Raw genomic sequence first — 13093 nt, 5'->3', positions numbered from 1 at the left:
CATAGCTACTGCCACTCTGCTTTCTGTTTCTGCATTTTTGACTCCTCTAGGTAGCTTCTATAGATGAAAGCACATAGTACAGGTTGTATGTGCTTTCCAAAAAAATCGGAAATTTGAAATCTAAAACTTTTTTTGAGTTCTGTCCCAAAACCACAAGTGGAAAATTCCACACCTAACCTTAAATGACAGGTCACAGCCCAAACACAGGCACACAAAAGCACTGCATAAAATTAATTTCAGGCTATGTAGATAAACATAAGTGAACTTTGTATTAGATTTGAGTCCCATCCCCAAGATATCTCCAACGTAGAAATGCAAATATCCCCAAGTCTGAAAACATCTGAAATCTGAAACACTTCTGGTACTAGGCATTTTAGATATGTACTGTACTGTGACTGGCCTATTTAACTCAGCATGATGTCAGCTTTCCATTAGTCTAACAAGTACCTGAGATAATCAGCTTACAGAGAAAGAGTGTTTATTTTGGTTCATAGTTTTGGAGGTTTCAGTACATGCTTGGTCATCCGTGTTGCTTTTGGGCCTGTAGTGAGACAGAACATCATGGTGGGGAACACGTGATAGAACAAAGCTCTACTCACTTCCTGGAAAAAGAGAGGGAGGAAGAGACCAAGGTCCCATGGACCCTTTGAGGGTACACCTTCAATAACCTAAAACATTCCAGTAAGTCCTGCCTCTTTTTACCACTTCCCGAGCTATAGAACTAAACCTTTAACACATGTGCCCTTGGGGGGACATTTAAGACCCAAATTGTACCAGCTGTTTAATTTAACATAATCCTTTTGCAATGCTGGGTATTGAGTCCAGGGCCTTGCACATGCTAAGCATGCGTGGTACCACTGAGCTATGCCCCAGTCCCTATTTTAAATTAATTAAAGATTCAGTTATTGGGCTGGGGTTATTGCTCAGTGGTAGAGTGCTTGCCCAGCATCCAGAAGGCCCTGGGTTCAATTTCCAGCACCACAAAAATAAATAAATAAAAAGAGAGAAAGAAGCTAGATACTTCATTTGCACCAGTTACATTTCAATATTGGATGGCACAAATAGAATATTTCTAACATTTTAGAAAGTGTTAGTGCAGAAAACTGGTAGCTTACCCTGAGAACTAACTGGGGGTGGGGACTAGGAGATATTTTATTCATACCCTGCCAGCTAATGAATTATCTGATTTCTTTTGTCCACCACAAAAATGATATCAGCACCAAGACATTTTCATATTTCCAATTTGCATCCTTATCTCAACCTCCCATCTTTCAACCTCCCCTCTCCTCCAACAGCATACAACCTTAAAAATAATTTCAGTTGCAGAACTTAAAGAACATAAATATAAAAGTACAGACTACAGAGAAATGCACTTTCAAACATGCTCAATGAGAACTTCTTAGGAAATGCCTGTCAGCTTAACCCATGATGGAAGTTAAATTGGAGTGTCTCATTAATTAGAACTGTTAGTTTATTGCTAACTTGGCAAAAATCCTAATTGGCATTTACCACAATGCAGCCTTATTCAGTAGGCCTGCCCTTTAAGTCTACTGCTTTTAAGGCTTTTTCCTTGAGATCCCCAGCAAGAGAGAAAAATGCTCAGCCTCTATCCATTGCATGCACATGTTCATGTAAGCAGATGTATACAGTCCAACATAGAGTCGCTTATGTCAGCACTTAGCCCTCACTCTGTGAGATACCTATATTCTATTTATTTTTTTTAATTTTTTGGTACTGGGGATTTAACCTAGGGGTATTTAACAATTGAGCCATATTCCTAGCCCTTTTTATTTATTTATTTTTTAATTTATTTTTTAAGTTGCTTAGGGCCTTGTTGAGGCTGACTTTGAACTTGTGATACTCCTGCCTTAGCCTCCCGAGTGGTTGGGATTACAGGTATATATGCCACTGCACCTGGCAGATATCTATATTTCTAAAAATGGTTTTTCAAGAAAATATTTTTCTTATTTACTCAGTTGATATCATTATCCACATGAAGGCTACAGCATACAGTTTGGAAGATGATGACTTGGTCATACCTGGATTCAGCATCAGGCCCACAGCATAACACTATAGTCCATCTGCACACCTTCTCCCTGCAACAGCCTCCCACCCTCTCACCCACCTTTCATTTGTGGAATGGGAAGGGAGATACCTTCTTTAAGGAGATGGATGGAGATTTGAAGAAAAGTGAATGTTTCCAAAATTCATTTAGGAACCAGAGAGAGGAATTGAGCAGACAGGTACACAAAGAGGAAGTGAAGGCCACTTTCATGGTGGATTCCGAGTTAGAATTAGGAGACTCATATCAGGAGAAATGGAATTGGCGTGTAGAGCTACCATTTTTAGCTTCTGATGGAAGGAGCTTCTGTAGACTCAGTCAGCCGGGTGAGTCCAGTAGCTGCCCTAATCATTTTTTTCCATTCTTCCAGAAGTACCTTGCCTCCTCTTTGCTAATTCAATTTTTATGATAGCACATTTTGTACCTAGAAAAAGTGGGGATTTCACAAATAATTTCTTTGGGATCTTCCAAAGTCTTTCCATGGAAATCTTCATTTCTGAATTTCTGCAGGAAATGGATTGCTTCCCTGTCCGGTTGAGTTCTTACAAGCTACTTATATATAAGCTGATTCATGTTTTGAATAAAATTGAAAAGTCAGTTCCTTGACCATGATAATTACACTTCCAGAGTCACATTAGGCTAGTGGTTATCATAGGAGAGCAGAGACTGGACATTTCCATCACCATAGAAAGTTCTTTTGGACTTTGCTAATCCAGAGTCAAAAAATAAGTCTTGCTAAGTCATCTCTGCGGTTAGTCAGTGAATAGATTGGAGACTCAGCCAAAGAAAATGGACTGTTAGACTCTATTAGTTTATGGCTGGTTGTGATACACTTCACTTGTCTATCTAGCTATTTTTTTCCCCTAACAGACTTTGAAATTCTGCTTCCTCCTAGCATTCCTACACACCCCTGGGCTTCTGCTGCCTATGTCCTTGTCATGGTCAAGTGACCTAGTTGACTTGTTGAGCAAGCAGATGCCAGATGAAGAATAGGTGTTTGTCAAAGACCCTGCGGGATTTGTTTATTTTCTACAGATGACTCTTGTAAATGCAAGACCAGTGGATTCCTAACATTTTTCAGGATGGAATAAAATGAGGTGCTGTTCCTGGATGAGATACCAGCCCTTTTGAAATGGCCCAGTGGCAGGGGGAGGAAGGGACGTTCTGTTACATACTTAGAAACTAAAGCACAGCAAACACCTCCTGTCCCCTGCATGGCTGCTTCTGGGTTGGCTACACCTTATTTCACCCTCCAGCAGTTCCTCCCACGCCCATATTCTAGGAAACCTCCGTAAAGACATTTTATTTTATAGTCATTCTGGTGCACATTGATTCTTGGCTTATCGCTGTCAGATGAAGCAGTTTTTGTGAACCTGGGGAAGGTTAAGAGAAGACTTTATCTTCCTGGTTTTTCTTTCTCATGGAGGGAGAGAGGCTATTTTTCTAGGCTAGGAGGGAATGGATTTTAGAGTTGGGGAAGGGGTCTCCCATTTCTTTGCACCCTAGGGAGGAGGCTTCCATAAGCAATGTGAGAGGAAGGAAACTCTGTCAGCCCTGGGTGGACATATACAGATGAGACTGAAGTAACCTGGACATTGAAATTGCAGTATGTTTCCAAACATAGAATATTGCTGACTCTATGATTTGATGACTCCTGTGGGTATGGATGAGGCAAGTCAATTTTAGATGGCCTGCTTAGCAGAAATCTTGAGATGCTACTCTGTTTTAAAAATTAAAACCCAGATTATCTTCTTATGTAGCCTCCACAGTTTACAAAATACATTCTCAAGCATCATTTTATTTATTTATTTATTTGGAGTACTTGGGATTTGAACTCGGGCATTTGACCACTGAGCCACATCCCCAACCCTATTGGGTATTTAATTTAGAGACAAGGACTCACTGAATTGCTTAGCACCTCGACATTGCTGAAGCTGGCTTTGAACTCATGATTCTCCTGCCTCAGCCTCCCTAGCTGCTGGTATTACAAGTGTGCGCCACCGCACCCAATGAATCATTTTATTTGATAGTCATAAGAATTGTGGGCTGGGGCAAAACATTTGCAGGCTCAGAGAGGTAAATTGACTTGCTCAAGGTTACACAGCTACTAGTGGTGGAGCTGAGCTTTGGATCCAGTCTAGTGCTTTTCTGAAAACACTGATTTACTGATATCTTGTATTTGGGACTCATAAATAAAAAAATTTTAAAAAAGGAAGAAAGAAAAGAAAAAAAGTGTTTGAATTGGTTGGATATCGATGATGCAAATGCAATATAGCTGATATAAAAATTTTTTAAAAAGAAAGAAAAAAGTGTTTGAATTGAGTAATTGATGATACAAATACAATATAATTCATCTATTCCTCCCAGATGAATTCTAGATAGGGAAGAGGGGAGGGAGGGAAAGGGAGGAGGCAGGGTTATTGGCAAGGATGGTGGAATGTGATGGACATCGTTATCCAAAGTACATGTATGAAGATACGAATTGGGTGTCAACCTACTTTATATACAGAGATATGAAAAATTGTGGTATATACGTGTAATAAGAATTGTCATGCATTCTGCTGTCGTGTATTTAAAAAATAAAATCAATTTAAAAAATACAATATGGTTGGTTCAACATGTAACGTTGTTGAGGGCCTGTAATGTGGGGCTTCTGTAGTTGGATGTCATGGCCCCTATCCTCAGAGAGCTTTTAGAAACTGATAAGGAAATATATTTGCAAGCAACAAACATGCATTATTCTAGAACAAACTGGATGCATTAGTGCTTGTGGATGCTGAATAAATGGCAGTCTTTTATAGAAGTCTTCCTGAAAAAAAGCCATTTTGAATTTGATCCGGAATGACATAAAGAGTAAGCCAAGGGCATTCAGGTCAGGTGCAAGGGTGTGGTGGTGAGGAAAGAGAGTCGTAAAGTCATCTTCGGTTTGTGAGATGTTAGGAAACATCTATTATTTCATGAACATCTATTCTGCATAAAACATTGTGTAGAGCTGGGTGTGCAAAAAAAAGACACAGTTCCTGCTTTCATATTGCTTAGTTTTTTTTTTGGAGAGAGGAAAGAGAAAGTAAATATTAATTTTTGGTGAGAAAGAAATTATACAAATTATTCAGATAAAGGGAAAGAACAGTATTCTATGAGACAGTATGGTATAGTGACATAAATTACAGTTCATTTGAGCTGGTATGTGAAGCTGCAAAAGAAACTAGGCAAATCATTTTGTTGTAAGGAAGCATGGAAAGGACTTCTTAGGAAAAAGTGTGGAGCATGTGCAAAGGCCCTGAGGGTATTGGGGGAACTGGAAAAAGGCCTGTGCTCTGGAGTTGTGAGAGTGAGTGGCATGACTTTGATGTTTATTCTAAGAGTGGTGAAGTATTTTAAGCAGAAATACGTGATCAAATCTTCCTTCTGCAAAGATCTCTTTGGCTGCAATGTGGAGGATATTTGGAAAGGGAAATAATAGAGGTTTTGCAGCAGCCCCCTTGAAAGACTACTGCCTGGTCCAGGCTGGAGATGATGAGATGATGGTGGCCTTGGTGTAGGGTGGTGGCAGTAGAATGGAGGGAAGTAGCTAGTTTCCATAGAGATTTAGGAGACTGAATCTATAGGTCTTGGTGACTTGTTGGATAAAGGAGAAGTAGATGACAGGGATGATCCCTGAATTCCAGCTACTCTACTGGGATGGATGATGGAACCGGGCTCTGAGAGGGAAGGTTGGAAGGGCCCTCTTTGGGGGAAGAGGCTGAAATCAACTTTGGATACCAGGGAGACAGTTGGGTCTATGGTTGGGAGCTCAAATTGAGAACTGAGCTGAAGTTAACTGTGTGTACCTCATGGGTGCATAATTAACAAGGGAAGCTCTAGGCATAGAAGAATTTTCCCTTGGGTGGTGGGGAGAGCATTAAACAAGGATGGAAGGATCAAGAAGCAAGGATGCACGACGGTCATTTAGAGGAGGCCTAACCAGCCCAGGAGCCACTGGAGGGGTAGGAGGGAAAGCCAAGTGTGCTTGAATAATATGTCATTGAGGTAAAGTAATACTATATTTTAAAAGGGGCGGGTGGTCTCTTTCAGTTTATCTTTAGATCCATTTTCTGATTTCTGATCACACCTCCAAATCTGATAATCGGTTGCCATGCATCTTTAGATCTGGTAGTGAGAGCACCTCTACAGAGTACAGTCAGCCCACTGTATCTTCAGGTTCCCACATCTGTGGATTCAACCAACTGTGGATCCAAAATACAGCACTGGTGCGTTGTGCATTTGTAATAAACACATAAAGACTTTTTTCTTATTATTCCTTAAATAATACAGCATATGAACTATTTACATCTACATCTTATTGGGTATTATAAATAATCTAGAAATGATTTAAAGTGTGCAAAAAGATGTGGGTAAGTTATATGCAAATAATAGACATCATTTTGTATAAGGGACCTGAGCAGCTGTGGATTTTGTTATCTGTGAGGGGTCCTGGAACCAATTCCCTTGAATATCAAGGAATGACTGTATTCTTGTTAATTCATTTGATAGATTGCTCTCTCTCTCTCTCTGTCTCTCTCTCTCTGTCTCTCTCTCTCTCTCTGTGTGTGTGTGTGTGTTTTCTGCCAGGAACAATAATCCCCTTTGCTTTCTCCCACGCCACTGAACTTTTGGCTGCCATTTCGGTGTGTGGAGAATCTGAGCTCATTTAATCCCACGGAGTACTAAACAATATCTGGTCTCTGTGACTCTGTGGTTCGACTCCAGGCACCCCACCTTCACTGCCAGCTGGGATCGCTTCATGAGCTCACTGCGCACAGTTCCACGGTGAATCTGTTCCCGCTGGTGAAATGCGTTTGCAGAACTCGCCCTTGGAAGGTTCCCCGTCAGGTCCGCTCCTGTTCTCACGGGTGTTCTCTTTTCAGGATGGCCGGAGCTCCTCCAAGTTACTGCTTTGTGGCCTTCCCGCCGCGTGCTAAGGATGGTCTGGTGGTGTTTGGGAAAAATTCAGCGCGGCCCAGGGATGAAGTGCAGGAGGTTGTGTATTTCTCCGCTGCTGATCACGAACCGGAGAGCAAGGTCGAGGTAAGTCATGCGCATGTCTCAGTTCCTCCACGCTGAGGAGCCTTCTCTGGCTCTGCCTCCAAACACTGGCTTCTTTCTTGGAAGCCTGCTCACCCATCAGATTGTCATGTGATTTCTGCTGATTCTCATTTTCATTCACGTTGGCTCACAGTCTTAAAAAAACGAGGGTATGTGAAGAATTCTCTGCTCCTTATGATCCTTGTTTTATAATTAAGTAAGTAAAATTTTACATGGTTCTAAGGTGAAATCTTTATAGGCAAGCACTCTACCACTGGGCTACATACAACTCCAGCCCTAAAGTCAAATCTTTAAAAAAAGTATATTCAAAGTGCTATGTCTGTCCTTGTCTCTTTATTCCATTTTCTTTTCTCTCCATAGTTAACCATGTTTTAGAAGAATTTTTGGTTTATCCTTCTCATTAAAAATGTATATATGTGTAAAAATCATACATACACATATGTATTTTTCCAGGTCCCCTTCCTCCTTTTTTTAATATTTATTTTTTAATTTTAGGTGGACACAATATCTTTATTTTACATTTACACGGTGCTGAGGATTGAACCCAGTGCCTCATGCATTCTGGCGAATACTCTACCACTGAGCCACAACCTCAGCCCCACCTTTTCTCCTTTCTAAGGTTAATAGTAGCATGCCACATATACCTCTATCCTTTATTTTTTTTTTTCCAACTAAAATCCTATCTTGGGAATCAGGGCATATGGTATATACAGGAACTCTTCATTCCTTATTTTGAGCTGCAGAGTGTTCCGTTCTACAATGAACCATAGTTTAAGCAGCCCCTGAATGCTGGGGGACATTTGGGTGGTCTTCCAGTCTTTTGCTATTATAAAGATTGCTGAAATGAATAATAGCCACATGCATCTACCACAGTATAAAATAGTCTATTTTTGTCATGTTACAAATTATCAATCAATTCCTGTTTTGAGTGCTTTAACAAATATACTTTTTTTTTTTTTTTGTCAGTCTTTCTTAGGGATAGATGCCTAGAAGTGGTAATACTGGGTCACAAGGTAAATAAACATGTAATTTTGTTAAATATCCTTCCTCAGGTAGTTTACCATTTTGCATTCCCACCAGTAATGTTATGACAATGCCTGTGTCTGCATATTCCTAGAGTGTTTTGTCAAGTTTCCATGATGGCTATCTTAATTAATTTACTATTTTATCACATTCTTTTATTGGGTTGTATTCTCTTTTATTATAAATTCTCTTGGGTTTTCCAGGTGTATTGTTATGAATCACCTCCAAATAATGGCACTTTGATTATTCTCTTACATCTCTAATTATTTTCTTGTCTGATTGCTCTCATATCTTAAACTCCATGTTTTTGACATTTTTTTTGCCTTTGTTTCTGACCTGAGTGGGGTTGCCTCTAGTGCTTCCCTATTGAGTAAGATGATAGCTTTGGGACTAAGATTTATGTTGTTTTATCAAGTTAAAAGATCTATATGAATTCTTATTTTTAATGAAACAACAACAACTTGGGAATAGGTATTAAGTTTTGATGAAGGTCTTTTCATGATTACGGAAATAATCTAATAACCTAGTTTTTTTCTTTCTATTCATCTGGTAATTGAGCCATGATTGCATTCATGAAATAAACTTCATGGTTATGGTATATTTACTTAGGGTTGTGTATGTGTGCATGCACACAACTAACAAACAAGTGTTTGTTGTTTTTTGGAGAAAAGTGTTGGAGCTAGTAAATGAACAAAACTCTTTTCTATCCTCTCCTTTTTAGTGTTTTAAGGCTGTTAAAATAAATGGATTTTTTTTTTCCTGGTCATCATGTTTGGTTTTAAATTAGTGCATCAATGTGTACAGTGTTTTTTTTTTGTTGTTGTTTTTGTTTTTTTCTGAATCTTAAATCACTGGTTCTGTTTCTATCCTTTGAAAGCACAAGTCAGCACCAAAGAGCAACAGAATTCTATGAAGAGCTCTTATTTTGGGTGAATTTGACAAAGGCACTGGAATGAACAGGCAGAGTTGAGCGTGACTAGACGTAGGCTGTCTGTGGATGGAGCAGTGGTGGACTGTGTCCTACAGGGCTTTCACCAGAACCACATGTCTCTTGAGTTAAGCTGTTAATTCAGTCCAAGCCCCTAGACTGCAGCGAGTCTTTGATGTGGGAGAAGAGTGCTAGTTTCTTTGATGAGCATGTTAGGTTCAATTGGTTTTCACCAGTGCATGAATATCTGTGTCATTTGGGTCTGAGTATTTCTCTTTTCCTGGAACAGGGTAGAGTGGGTGAAGTTTGTTGATTCGAGTGGTTACTGACCTTCCCTGTCTGTCTTCCCTGAATAATTCTATTTTTGCCCCTGAGAGAGCATATAAATAAACATATAAATAAACTTTTCACATGGACAGATTTAATTTCCCCAAATTGGCTGCACCAAATCTCACCTTATATGCACTTCTTACAGTGTGAGGGGCACTCCTCCCAGGGAGAGGGGCAGATGTGGTCTACATCTCTCATCCCCACCATGTACCTTAGTGATTGCTCTGACCTGTGGGGCATGTGAATGGAATGCTATGTGCCTTTCAGGGCTGGGTGGTAAAAGGACATAGCTTCTTTCTGTCTGGCTCTCTGACTGTAGCCCTAAGAAGCCAGTCATTTATCATGCTGGGAGGAACCCAAACTTTTCCACATATAGAGACCACAGGGAGGGGCCCATTTGGAGAAGAGCTGAGGTTCTCTAGTCAACATCCTGCATCAACTGCCAGACATGTGAATGAAAGACCTTCCAGATGGTTTCAGGCCCCAGTCTCTGGAGTGGACACACCATCTCTGCTGTTTGCTGTTCACATTCCTGACCTGTTAAACATGTGAGCTTAATTAAAATGGTTATTTTATACCACTAAACTGTGGAACGATTTGTTAAGTAGCCCTAGTATCTACAACATTATACATAAACCATTTATAATCATGTCTGAAATAAGTATTTCAGAAAAGTTTGTTCTTTTTGTGGGAAAAATAGGCTAAATAACTCCTCTTGTTCTACTCTTGTGGCTATAGTCATTTTAGGGAATAGACTTACTTTTACCTGTTAATTCATGGTATATTGTCACTCAGGTGTGCTCTAGGTTAAATCTTGGTCTCTTATGTGAATAGGTGTAGTTTTATTTTTATGCAGTACTAAGGATTGAACCCCGTGCCTCACAAGTGCCAGACGAGTGCTATTCCGCCGAGCTACAGCCCTAGCCCTCTGATATATTCTTGTTCATCCTCGTGTGTCTTTCTCCTGGATCCTTTTCCCTGCAGAGTTACCAGAATTTTTTTTTTCCAGGATACAGCTCTGCCCATCTCATTGAAAAAGATTCTTATTTGTCGTTTAGACTTTTTTTTAGGGCACATTTGTGTTTACAGAGCTACGAAGAGAAAGCAGAGAGTTCCCATATAATCCCTCACTCTGCCTCCCAGTCTCCCCTGTGCCCTGGTGTGGTTCACTAGTTATGATTGATGAGCCATTGTTATGCACTGTTATTGACTAAAGCCTAACATTGACTCTTTGTGTCATATATCCTATGGGCTTTGACACACATGTAATGACATGTGCCCATCATTATGGTGTTGTGGAGAATGCTTTTATAGTCCTGGAGACCCTCCATGCTCCTGACCAGTTCATACTTTCCCCCAACCCCTGGCAACCCCTCTCTAATGTCTCCATGGAAACGTGTAGTTGGATGGTATGATATGTAACCTCTTATGCTTGGCATTGTGAAGAGAGGGATTTTTTTTCTTTTGTTTTTTAATAATTGACCTGTGCTAAGAGACTCTGTGACTCCAGGTGTCAGTGCCCAAACTCCCTATCTTTAGCACATGCTTCTGAGTCTGCTTTCCAAATTTACTGTTTAACTCCCTTATAGTTACACCTGTCTCCATTCTGTCCTTGTCCCAAGGACAAAATGCTGAATTCCTTCCCATATTTGGGTGTATGAGCCACAGTTATTGTCATAGGACTTTCATAAAAACGCCATTAGAACACAGATTTTTTTTTTAAACTCTGAGGAGTAAGAACTTCCCATAAGAACCAATCTATTCCTCATCCATTTCATGATACTCTAAACACATATCCTAAGAATTCCCTAGAAACCTCATACTGGACTGTTGAGGTCCCAGGAACTCTCATCCTGAGAAGAACCGTGTACGAAAAGTCATCCTGATTGCTTATCCACCCACTCATCCTTCCCTCTGGCCCATCCTTCCAGGTGGCTTCCCTTCCACCTTGACCACTCACCTGCCCTTCATCCTCCCATCCATCAGTCCTGTCATGTACCATATGTCAAACTCACTTTGCTTGAGGCTGGGAGAATAAGCAATAAGATCCTTCAGCACAGAGTTGCTCAGTTTCTAAAATTACACAGTGTGTTTTTATTCAGCTGCCGAGTTGGCAGATTGGAACGTCTTAATTTGATATTCTTTAGTCTTTCCCATGTGGATTCTGTTTTTTTAACAGCTTGTCTTTGGCTTTCAAGTAGGATGGATAACTATGTATCTAGTTTGAAAGGCTGTCTTCTCTTTCTGAGGATGCTGTACCACCATGCATCGCAGAACTCCCCTGAACTTACTCCAATTACAGCCTTTCCCTCTGGATGTGGGGAGGTTGATGAAGCAGATGAAAACTTCTTGGGTTATGATGTGCTCTGTGTGTGTGTGTGTGCGCGCGCATATGTGCATACACACCCACAGATAGCATAGTTCTATTCTTACGTGGTTGCACTTATCATTTAGAAAAATATTGAACCAATATTAGAATATTAGTCCAGAAAAACAATGGATTTCAGCTAAAGTTTACATTTTTTACACTTGGTGCCCAAGAAGCTAATTATACCAGTTTAAGGAGACAGAGAGAACCCTTGGTAGCAAGGTTAGTTTGGACACATAATTTTTTTTGAAGGAGTCTGTTAATATTTGTTAATAAATCTCATTTCCATTATTTTCCTCCTTCATTTTTTCCATTCCTTGAAAATTAATTCTAATTTATGTCTGTTTTTCCACTACACAAAGTGCTCTCTGGACTCAGTATTCTCGTGATTGGGGTAGGCTTTTTGTAGGTCCTGTCTCTTTTCTTTACCAGTGAAAATATTTATGAGAAGAAGAGAAAATTTAGAATTTGCAATGGCTTGAGAAAATTGTTAGAAAAATTGTCCAGATGGAGGCTGTGTTTTGTGGTATGTGTGTGAGTGTGTGTGTGTGTGTGTGTGTGTGTGTGTGAGAGAGAGAGAGAGAGAGAGAGAGAGAGAATGGGGTAGAGTACTGAATTTTAGCTCTAGAGGTTATTTCTTCCAATGGGAAAGCATAAGACATTCTAGTATCCCAGACAGCTAAGCAGAGCTCCATGGGCAGCCAATATACGTTTTTTTTTTTTTTTCCTGTCTGTGTCTGTTTTCTGTCCTTCCACACCTGGACCAGGAGCTGTGTGAAACCAGAAGCCTTGCCCTGGCTTCCAGGAGAACACAGCTTGGCAGCAAGTGTCTTTTCCCAAACCTACTCCTGACCCCAGGCCTCTGCATGGCTCATCCCCGGAGATCTCTTAAAGCTTCAGGAAAATCCAAAGCAGTTCTAAAGTGTGGTCAATGGTGTTGCCCTCTGACCTCCCCACCTTCTTTAGTCAACTATTTATTTAGACTCTTATGAACTTTAAGGATGCACAATAGTAAGCTTACACTGGGATTAAAAACTTAAAGATAAACGAACAAACCCTCAGTGACGCTGAGCAATGCTGCTTTAGGGTTGCATTTTTTCTAAAATTAAAGCCATTTCTCTGTAGCCTTCCATTTCCCTGCCTGTTCTCTCTCCACCATAAGAAGTTTGGCTGACTCATCAATGCATCCCATAATGGTTTTCACTGGTGGTGCCAGGGTTGTGTTCACCATCTGAGTACAGTAAGAGAGGCACAATGGTTGCATTTCATTAGCTGAACCGCCTATTGTGTGAGCGTC

The 13093-nt window shown here is 40.3% G+C and overlaps 1 protein-coding gene across 2 annotated transcripts in view; it reads left to right on the top strand.

Annotated features, from left to right (window-relative positions):
• The window catches only part of Scrn1 (secernin 1), a 62596-nt gene that overhangs the window by 12905 nt on the left and 36598 nt on the right, over nucleotides 1–13093 (top strand). For both annotated transcript variants that reach the window (XM_027939629.2, XM_027939628.2), the window contains exon 2: nucleotides 6970–7129. In XM_027939629.2, coding sequence (XP_027795430.2) covers nucleotides 7026–7129 — 104 coding nt within the window. In that variant the 5' untranslated portion in view covers nucleotides 6970–7025. The remainder of the gene's footprint in view (nucleotides 1–6969; nucleotides 7130–13093) is intronic.

This window comes from Marmota flaviventris, chromosome 1 (assembly GCF_047511675.1).
Source record: "Marmota flaviventris isolate mMarFla1 chromosome 1, mMarFla1.hap1, whole genome shotgun sequence".
In the NCBI taxonomy this organism is placed as follows: domain Eukaryota; kingdom Metazoa; phylum Chordata; class Mammalia; order Rodentia; family Sciuridae; genus Marmota; species Marmota flaviventris.
Note: the sequence above shows the minus strand (reverse complement) of the source record. Positions and strands in the feature narration are given on the sequence as shown.